At 33.4% G+C, this 10,292-nt stretch overlaps 1 protein-coding gene across 1 annotated transcript; it reads left to right on the forward strand.

Annotated features, from left to right (window-relative positions):
- Positions 1 to 508: 508 nt before the first annotated feature.
- Positions 509 to 10,291, forward strand: LOC128999565 (rRNA N6-adenosine-methyltransferase ZCCHC4-like). Its single transcript, XM_054426138.1, has 12 exons — positions 509 to 575; positions 1,397 to 1,465; positions 2,406 to 2,598; positions 3,560 to 3,707; positions 4,004 to 4,069; positions 4,384 to 4,515; positions 5,760 to 5,988; positions 6,400 to 6,504; positions 7,460 to 7,623; positions 8,741 to 8,854; positions 9,973 to 10,049; positions 10,273 to 10,291. Exons 2-12 carry the CDS (start codon positions 1,408 to 1,410, stop codon positions 10,289 to 10,291), a joined length of 1,305 nt encoding a protein of 434 aa, XP_054282113.1. The 5' UTR covers positions 509 to 575; positions 1,397 to 1,407.
- Position 10,292: the final 1 nt, after the last annotated feature.

A 10,292-nucleotide genomic window follows, 5' to 3' on the forward strand; every position in this document is an offset into this window, starting at 1 on the left:
AGGAACGGCTGTGAACTTTCAACTCCAGAATTAAATATGATACCATTTTCTTTGTTATAAAACATGTTAAATATTACCATAGTGGTTGTTATTTCACTCATAATACCAATCTATTGTTATATTATTGTTTAAATAGTTAAATATTATTTATTTTGAAAACTGAGTTTATTAAAATAAACTTTGCCTGTTAGATACAGTAACAAAAACTTAAATTTACAGAAGAATAAAAGGTAAACTTCTAGCATCCAAAGTCAATGTTTAGTACATGGTAACAAATTGTTTATGTTCTGATACTTTATTAAGTTCTTAATAAAATAGTATATTATGGATTTGATAACAATCAATGAATGAGATGATAAAAAGGTGACCATGATCAATGATTAATCATATATGAGATGTATAATCAATGCTTATGGTTGTAAGACTACATACACCGCACTCGGCACTAGCACTAGCACTGCAAACACTGCAAACCCAAGGCGTCTGCAAACCTACCTACCTAACCTATAAAATTAATTGACTTGACATTGACATGTTCAGTTTTTCAGTTATCAACAAAAATACGTAACAAACAAGTAACTTATCAATATTAATTAAGTTATTGTAAGTTAGTATAATCGATAAAAAGATTGTTTAGTTAGCTATAAATACTTAACAAACAAATAAGTTATTAATATTAATTAATTAGCCTATTGTAAGTTAGTATAGGCCTAATTGTTAGGCTAGCAAGATTGTTTAGCCATGAATGATATTTTATATTTGCTTATCTTTTAATGATAAACAAATATTAATACTAAGTTACTTTTATGTAGTTAGTATAACTCAAAGCGGTACGTACAGTTTCTTAACTGGGCTATGCTAATATCGATTTGATTAGTAGGCCTACCTTCAATCGATTTTTTCATTATCATCAAGTTTGGTCGGTTAGGTTAGGTTATGACAGTTTCATTTTATAATTGATATAGTTTGAAATATTTAATTGATATTGGTTGCACTTTAGTTTGCATATGTGAGTAAATGTAGGACGTAAATTAAAGTGCAGCCTCGATATTTTCAATTTGACAGTTTAAATCAATGATATTTTAGCATAGCCCAATTAAGAAACTGTCTTTTACCCCATTCTAATTCTTGGGTTAACATCCTTAAGACAAATTTTCTGTTCTGCCTATGCGATTTGTTTGCAATGAATTGGTTAGCTTATTTATGGGTTCATATGTAGGCCTACGGTGATGGTTCCATTGAATTTCTCGCCCCAAACATAGGGAGTGGGAGATGTTTGGAATGTTTTACGCCAAAAATAGGTGAAATACAAAGATTAGGGAGAAAATCTCTGGGAAAAATTATCACTCCCCAGCTATTACACCTACCGCAACTAAAATAATTTTGTTTTTTTCAGACTGTATTTCCATGGCAGTCGTTGAAGTTGACTGTAGGAATTTAAAAAATAATCCAAAATGTCCCCATGGTGAGTGTGAGAGTCCTATGTTTGGTAAATCATATCTTAAATTATACATTCAAAGTAGGCCTACCATACAATTATTCCAGACCTGTGTCCAGCAGTTTATTTAGTTACCAACAATTAGTAAATTAAACAGGAAAATAAATTACTCTCATAGGCCTAAGTATCTATACTTTTTTACTTTTGAGTGAAATGGTGACCATTACTCGAAGGTAGGTACATGTAGGTACAAGATAGGTGATTTTAAATAAACTATGAATGGAGATGAGTGTAGGTTGAGTGGCGCGATCTTGTAGTCTTGTTAGGTACTAGTGTATGTAAAAAATGTGAGTTAATTTATAAATTAAAATCCATTTTCAGCCCCTGAGCTGTGATATTAATTAAAAATAGGTATCTACCTTCGTCTTCAGCTCAAACTGTTGTAACTTGAGTTACGGCCGTTTCGGCATTTCAATGCCATTGTCAGATGTGGAACATTCGCTGAAGTAGCGTCGTCATAGTTAAAACACATAAAACTAACAACATTTTACAATTTCAACCAAAATACAACGAATAACAGGCCTGTTGCACACCGGTGCCAGTTGACATTGCCGCGATCTAAACTGGATGCCGACTAGCTATTAGTCATAAATTAAAAATCAATGGTCACCATTTCATTAAAAAGTATTCAAAGTTTATGAGAATGTATTTTAAATATGTTACTTTTTTATAACAGCAATCAATGGAGGTAAATCACATAGCTCTTAAATCAACAATTTTACTATAAATTAGTAGTTTTATTCACTTAATAACTGTTATAGGCTAAACAAACATGATCTTGATAAGGTAAATCGGTACCCATTGCACTAGATTAATTTTGCCTCGGAAACAAGTTTTAGACCCTATTAAATTGCTTAATTTGTGCACGGTTCCTATAATGTCTTTTAGTCATGGATGGACTTTACAGGCCCAACATTAAAGTTTGTCAAGATCGACAAGGACCAGAAACAGGAGTTCTATGCCTGTTCAACATATCGGGACAGAAAGGACTGCAGCTTCTATCTACGGGTAGGAGACAAACTGACCGACAAGATCAAACAGGTGTGGGACCAAGAGCGGAACAAGTTGCCAGTTGTAAACCATGAGCTGTTAGAAGAGAGGTAAGAAAACAGAAAGGTCTATATTTGTAATGCATTATGTTTGACAAAAAATAATTTGATAACAATTTTGTTAAAAGTAGACCTAAAGTTATACAAACCTTTAACTGTTTGTGCTGTTTTTCTTGCCAACAACCATAGATTATATACTCACATTAAAAATGTCATCAAAATCAAACAACAGGTGTATTTTGTAGCTAGATCTGTACACATCCACGGAGACATCACTTCGAAAACAACTATTTTGGGTTCAGGTGGACCCTAAAACGGATATTAGCCTACTACCCTACCCAAAACTCAAAAATGTTAACGAAAAAAATATTTTCTCCATTTAGGCTATTATTTAATAACATTAAATATTCGCTCGGTAATATTTGATATTTGAAAATATTATGAAGTATTTGATTCGAACCCAAAAATCAGTTTGCACACCCCTATTATTTATAGGGGAGAAAGTAACATAATTTGTTAGAAAAATCTGAATATATGTTGAAAATAATTGATTATAGATCCTCTTCAGTTGCAGTTATTTTCCTTGTGTCGGCATCAACTTGGCCTCTCTACCCTCTCCCATCCCTGCCTTCAGTTCCTCTACCTTCACAATCTGACATCTTTCTCCTCTCATCTTTATATCCTTTGGCCTTATCAACCGCACCTACCTTCTTGTATATGTATTTTTCCCTGTCACATTCCTTCTATCCACCATCAACTCTGTTTCTCAAGGATTTCTCTATTTTCACACATCCAAAAGATCCTAGCCTTGCATTTTCTATTCTAATGTCTTTAACCACCCCTCTTCTAACCCTTCTTCCTATCTCTACCCCATCCTTTTTTCATTCAAGCCCTCATAAATCTCATTCCTCCAACTTGGTGTCTACCCATTGCCTTTCCTGTAAATTCCACACTTCAGCTCTATCAGAAACTATCCGCCTATTCATACTTTAGTTTGATACTTTATTCTCAGGTTACAAGAAGTTCGCAATGTTTTACCCAAGGAGAGACTTTATTGCCACTCTTGCAGTGAGCTGGACCTTGCAACAAGGAGAGCTAATCATCAGTCACACCAAGTTCAAACAGTAATATCAGACACGATTCTCTCACATCCGTCAAAAGTATGTAGGCTATGTACACAACCTAACTTATATTTTCATTTGAATGTTATTTTCATAATTGTGAATGTATGAGACTACTTTTATCTGTAGTCTTATTTCTGATTTAGATCAGACCTTCTAATATTGGGGAGAAAGATTTTCTCAAAAAGTATGCCCATGTTAGAAAAGACTATGTGTTAGTAAAAGTATACGCAGATGGTGTTATATATATATATATACTTGATACTTTTAGTCAATATCTTGACTACCCTTTACTTATTTTTCAACTTTCAATTTGTTTGATCCTGATTTTACAGATTCTCAGGACAAAAGAAGGCAACAAAAAGGAGGCGCAGTATCTCTTTTCACCAATTAGCACCAAGGTATTTGTACTATAAGTAATCCTCACCCTATCATGTCCTATTTGTCTGTTGAAATATGTAACGAGTTAGGAGATACTAATGTACTATATTATGTATTTTACTAACAATAAAGTTCTTGTATCTTGTATCTTGTACAATAATGAAGAGTTTAACATTCTTCTAATTTGAATTATTTTTATTGCCTAGGTCTATATCTTGCAATAACTCACTAAAAAGATTTCTCTTTCAGATTTTTTATTCAGGGAAAATATATCTTCACTAATACTTTAACAAATTTTCTCTCAAATTATTTAAATCATGATTCCTCTGTTTAGGTGATCGTGGACAATCTACAGCGAGCGGAGGTATCAAGGGTTTTGTGCATCGGAACTCCACGAATCCACGAACACATTCAATCAATGAATAGCGGAATGGAATCACTTTTATTGGATACAGACCATAGATATGTGAGTAGAACTATTTAGCTGATAAAAATCAATTTTATTGTACACGTTGTCATTGATCCTATACATTTGAAATTATCAAGGAACCAACAGCATGAATAAGTTTAAATCTATGCCACAGTCTAAACCTGATCCGACTCCAGACTTTACTCTTTACTAAGAGATCTGAAATTGTATTAGAATTTAGATTAAAGAAAATAGATTAAAATTTCATACTAAGAACTCATTATGATGCCCACAAGATGCATTTTTTGAAAAGGCTCCCAACTTGGTGATTACAGAAAGTAAATAAAAGAAACGTCTTACAACACTTTAAAACATATATTTACGCTTATACACTCCAACCGAAAAGACACCCCAATCGAAATCGATCACCACTTACCATCTTTTTTGTATATTTACCGTCTTGTGAGTAACAGTATAAGCGTAAATAAATGTTTTAAGTGTTATATGGCGTTTCTTTTATTTACTTTCCGTAAATTTAATAACACGTACAATGCTGATCAAGAAGTTATTTAACTTGGTGATTGTTTCAGTTGTAGCAAGTTTTTGTATACGTTTGTCTTTTGTCCATATTTTAAATTACAATGGTAACAATTAAAAAAATAGGCCTAGTTTGGAGATGTTTAATTATTCTAAGATTTTCAAGGGCATTTTTAATTAGTTTCTTATGATAAAAATACAAATATTTTTTTCTAAACAATCTGAATTGCTTACAGAAAATATTTTTAAAACCTAAAACTAAAGTAATAAGAATTGTTATTAATGAAGAAATGCTGTGATCATGGCAATATCCTGAACATCTCCCATGGTCAACATCACCATCATCTCCTGGGGTCATAAAAACATTACCATTGTGTTCTGTGATGGATGCAAAATCTTATCTTGCACAGTCAAGTAGACGTCTTCCCCAGTCACAGAAACATCATTATGGTCAGTGGTTGTGTAAATATCTTGAGTATCTTCTGCGATTGTGTAGACATTATCATCGTCTCCCGCAGTCACGGGAATATAGTCATCGTATGTTAAATTGGTAGGCCTACTTTGGTAGTAAACCAACCACATCGATTAATTGACTTCCAAATAAGATTTTAATTAGTTTAAATTTTTAAAAATCTTCCTAACCTAACCAAACCTAAAACATAGTCTACCCTTAGGTTAGGATAGAATTATTAGGTGTGGTCGGTATAATACCAAAGTACCGTTAGCCTAAATTTTATATCAATCACTTGTTGAAATGTTTTCAGCATTCGTTCTGGCCTTGCGACAAGTTTGTGTGGTTCAATATGTTCAATCGACACTTCTACTCCTCTAGTCCCGAGCCGAAGAGAGTTTTGCGAAAGTTTCTGTCAGGTTGTGATCGAGGAGCGCTGGTCATTGATCCTCCGTTTGGTGGACACGTGGACCCTTTAACCGCAACAATAAAACATTTCTCCAAACTCTACTCGAAAAAGAACCCTGAAAATGATCTGAAAGGTATATTTTATAGTCTAGCCTCGGAAAAATTCAATAACGTAGGGTATTATTGATTGAAAAAAGGATTTTGATATCTAGCATACAATATAAGTAGGCCCTACCCCATCTAAAAATCATAAGCTACAATCAACATGGATGTGTTAAATAAATATAGCCTATAAAGATGTTCTATTTCTTCTAATTTCTTTTTCTACTTCTAGAGTGTGTATTCCTTTCTTAAGACTTAACTATCATTTTTCAAGAAAAAAGGTGTTGCCTTTTGGATGATTAAGAACAAATTTTTTTTATTACATCATCTTGTTTTACATCAGCAAGTTTTTCCGATCACTCTAGTTTCATGGAGGTCTACCTTTATAGTTACAATGAAAATGACTGACAAGGTACTAACAATTAATTAATAATGTTCAACAGTGCTTTGGATTTTCCCATATTTCCGAGAGCGACATGTCACACAAAAGTTGCCTCACTTGAAGATGTTGGACTACAAAGTTGAGTACGACAATCACAAGGATTATAGTAAGTTCAAAAACTGCTTGAATAATAAAAATATGATATTAATAGTTTAAAAAAAATAGTTGTTGAGAAAAGCCTATGCAGCATTTTACAGCTGCAGTAGGCCCTATCCAAATTGTTTTTCCTAAAAAATAACAGGAAAATCGAGGCAGAAAAGAGAAAAACAGCATTTTAGGATATATTTTTATAGAAATTGTTTTACCTATAATCAGCCAAGAATTTTTCTTAAATTAATTTAGAAGAAGACTTTGTTCAGTATAACAAGTATCATCATTGCATACAATAAAATCATGATAAATATTTTTTTAGTATTTTCATGTTTGTGGTTTCTGTAAGTTTATAACAAATACAAAGAAACTTGTTAAAATTGATATTTTTATATGTAGGCCTACTCCTACGTAAATATAGTTTCGAGAATCAGGTGATAGTTTATGTAAGGCCTACCTATTGTTATCCACACTGTAAGTGTTTAGCAGTAGTTTACAATAGTTTTTTTACAAACATTCAGTAAGGATTTTTGTTGAGACAACAATGATGCTTAGAAACAATTAATACAAACCCTTTAAGAAGCTAAATGCTTATGGAGAATAGTCAGACTGGAATTTTGCCGCCAAAATGTCCTTAGCGTAGCCGCCGCCAGGATCGCTCGTGTGGCGGCCGCGCTACTTTTTCTCTCTCTCTAAGCCAATTCTTGGTCTCACTCAGTCAGCTGACTTGGCCGCGCGCTCGCGATAGTCTACCTATTGGTCGCTGCGGGAACTATCAGAAATTCAAATATTTTCAAACTGTATTTAACAAAGTGCGATTCTTAAAGGGATTGTATTCATTGTTAGAAGTAAATCTTTAAAATCTCCAGATTACCAGACAGCAATAAAGGCCATCTAAACCACATAAAATTTGATCGATAGTTGGTATATTTATGCTGCAAAAATGTACAGAATTACAATAATTTTTTCAGGTTCAAAACGCAAGTTAGGATCACCCGCAAGGTTGTTCACCAACCTAGACCCGTCTCAGTTTGTCCTACCGGAATCTGAAGGCTACAGATTTTGCCAGCCTTGCTCAAAGTGGGTTTCACCGGAAAACAACCATTGCAAGAAATGCAACGCATGCACTTCTAAGGTAATTTATCCAAAGAAAAATTTAGATGAATTTTGAGGGATGATTGTAGAAATTTTTTATCCCAAATACACTGTTTTCACAACGTTTTGGGATCTGGAAGTCTGGAACCTAATCTGGTTTGTGGTTCTATTTGATTGTTTTGTTTCAGGTTTCATTTTTATTTTTTTTTATGTTGTTCTGACTACTATAGTTTTCTTTGTGGTTATTCTATGTGATTTTTTAGCTTTAGTTGGGTTTCTTTATTAATCTTGTCATGTTTTAAATACTTTTCTCACCTAAGAAGGTGATCAAATTCCAGATCCCAAAAAATTGTTAAATCAAGTTTTTAACTCATCGTAATGGAAAATGTCTGCAATAATCTCTCAAACTCCATGAAACCGCCTTTACTGAAAATGAACTTGAAACGGAGTACAGTTTTGAGTTTAGACACAAAGGTCCTCTCGTCTAATCTAATAGTTTAACAAATTTTACATTTAGAATCTGTTTGATCTATCCATACAATTAAAAACAAACAAGAACAATAAAAACTACAAATGAGCATAATTTTATAAAAGCATCAACTTTCCAGTTGGTTACAGTGTTGTGTAGTGGGTATGCTTCATTTTATTTATATGCGTTAGGAGAAGATTTCTACCACCTCTTTATTACAAACTAGAAGTTAGGACTAAGAAAGCTTAGATTCTTCCCTTGAAGGTGTTTATGTAAACTGTAAAGAATGTAGAAAAAAACTAAATTCAAATTGTATTAGCTTTATCTTATGTTCTGATTGCAAATACTGTTTTCAACCAAAAATGTATATTTTGTTTAGGCCTGTTTCAATGATTCGACCTTTGTTATAGGACATCCACCCTTACATAGTGAATTGAAGAATCCAGTATCGTAGAAAGTATCCACTCATCTGTTGTCAGCGGGTGGATTGCTCGTACTAGTGCTATTTTTTTAAATTTAACTAACATCATAAATTAAATTATTGTAAGCTGTATACGACTCCCTGCAAGTCACCTTAGTTGAAAATGGTTCTAGATCGGTTGAAACTGAACTCCAACATTGTATTATGGCCTACATGAAACCAAATGCAAGGAGGTGTAAACGAGTCTAACTGATTTATCTTTGACAGAATGGCCGAACGTACAAGCACTGTGATGAGTGTAGGAGATGTGTGAAGCCGCGATGGCAGCACTGCAATACATGTCGAGACTGTTTACCTGTAGATCATATCTGCGGTAGTCAGGTAAGTCAACATTTACCAAGCAGTTGTAATAGTAGGCGTACCATTAAGGCCGGCACACACGGAGACTGACGGAATCATGAGAACGGATTTTTTTGTACCGCTCGCAGCCGCAGGAGTCTGCAAGTAGACTGACTATCCCTTCCCTCCTTCACCTCGTGCTTTCACGACTTCGGTGATATGAAATAGCATGCCAAGTTGTGCAGCAATGATTTTGAAAAATTATCTTCCATAAGGTAAAGAAAAAACTACGTGTGACATATGACATCATGGAGAGCAAACTTTAGTCCGTCCGTCTGTCTCTGTGTGCACCAGCCTTATAAAGATGTTTCTTTTAAATGAATCCGTCTGTGTAGGCTCCCTTCCAAAATCTGGTAGCAAGACCAAGACTAGAGTCCATTACCCAAAACAATTCTTTCCATAAGTGTATGTTACTATTTATAAACTCACACTAATAAGTCCTCGATGATGCTAAAAACACAGCTTATTCAATTTCGCACATTTTCAATGACTGTCATGAACTTACAATACATAGTACATACTCTTTTGCAAAATATGTTAGTGTAAATAATTGTAAAATCAAAGCATTTGCCAAATGTAAATAAAGGGAATATAAAAACTTAAAAAAAATGTACCCCTCTTGTAGATTACATAAAAGTTAATCAATGAAATTAATCCTATAAGCTTACGGATTTTTAGATCATAAATAAGGATTAATTGTACAAGGATAGGGATCAGCTAGCTGACCTAGTAGACAGAGTCCAGATGAGCCTTGGTAACAGACATAAAACACATGACACAAAACAGAAAACTTAATATTTTGTCCAGTCTTCTTTCTTCTCCCTCTAGATGAAGTCCCTAAACTAGGACAATATTAAGTTTTCTGTTTTGTTCTGTTAAGCTCTGTCCATCCTTGTACATGATAATCCTAATCAGCCAATTGGCCATTCCTTAACTTCTAAGATGATAAATAAGACCTTTTGGGGCATCTATAGTATACAGAACAGTTGTCCAGTTAAATATTCTTCAGTTTAGAAAATGTTTAGTTTTTATACAATTATTATAGCCTTTAGAACAAACAACAACAGGAGGCTAAATAAAATGTCTTGTTTTGTGTGCAGGTACTCCATTCACCGAATGAAAACATAGAACCAAGACACAAAAGGATAAGAAAAATGAAAATGTTGATGAAGAGTAAAAATAAAAAATAAATTAAAATTATCTAAACAATTGTTTTTTTGCAATACCATTAGGCCTACCATTCGGACACTACAAGTCACAAATTTCACAAATCACAAGTGTACTCGACTACAAAAATTACTGAAATAACCAATTACAAAGTAGTAAAAAAAAGTTAAAACTAAAACCCCTTACTTGTAAATGTACTAGCACTAATTTAATGTCCATAAGATACAATTTAGAGCAGAAAATTTCATCTAAT

Source organism: Macrosteles quadrilineatus, unplaced genomic scaffold, assembly GCF_028750875.1.
Source record: "Macrosteles quadrilineatus isolate MER2022 unplaced genomic scaffold, UCM_ALF_1.0 Scaffold_8__2_contigs__length_117827958, whole genome shotgun sequence".
NCBI lineage: Eukaryota > Metazoa > Arthropoda > Insecta > Hemiptera > Cicadellidae > Macrosteles > Macrosteles quadrilineatus.

Bases quoted from the DNA above. Each gene is read 5' to 3' on its own strand.
- LOC128999565 (XM_054426138.1), top strand. From the start codon at position 1,408: ATGGCAGTCGTTGAAGTTGACTGTAGGAATTTAAAAAATAATCCAAAA. The intron at 2,599-3,559 runs GTAAGAAAACAG...CTTTATTCTCAG, and splicing joins CATGAGCTGTTAGAAGAGAG to GTTACAAGAAGTTCGCAATG. The intron at 8,855-9,972 runs GTAAGTCAACAT...TTTTGTGTGCAG, and splicing joins ATCATATCTGCGGTAGTCAG to GTACTCCATTCACCGAATGA.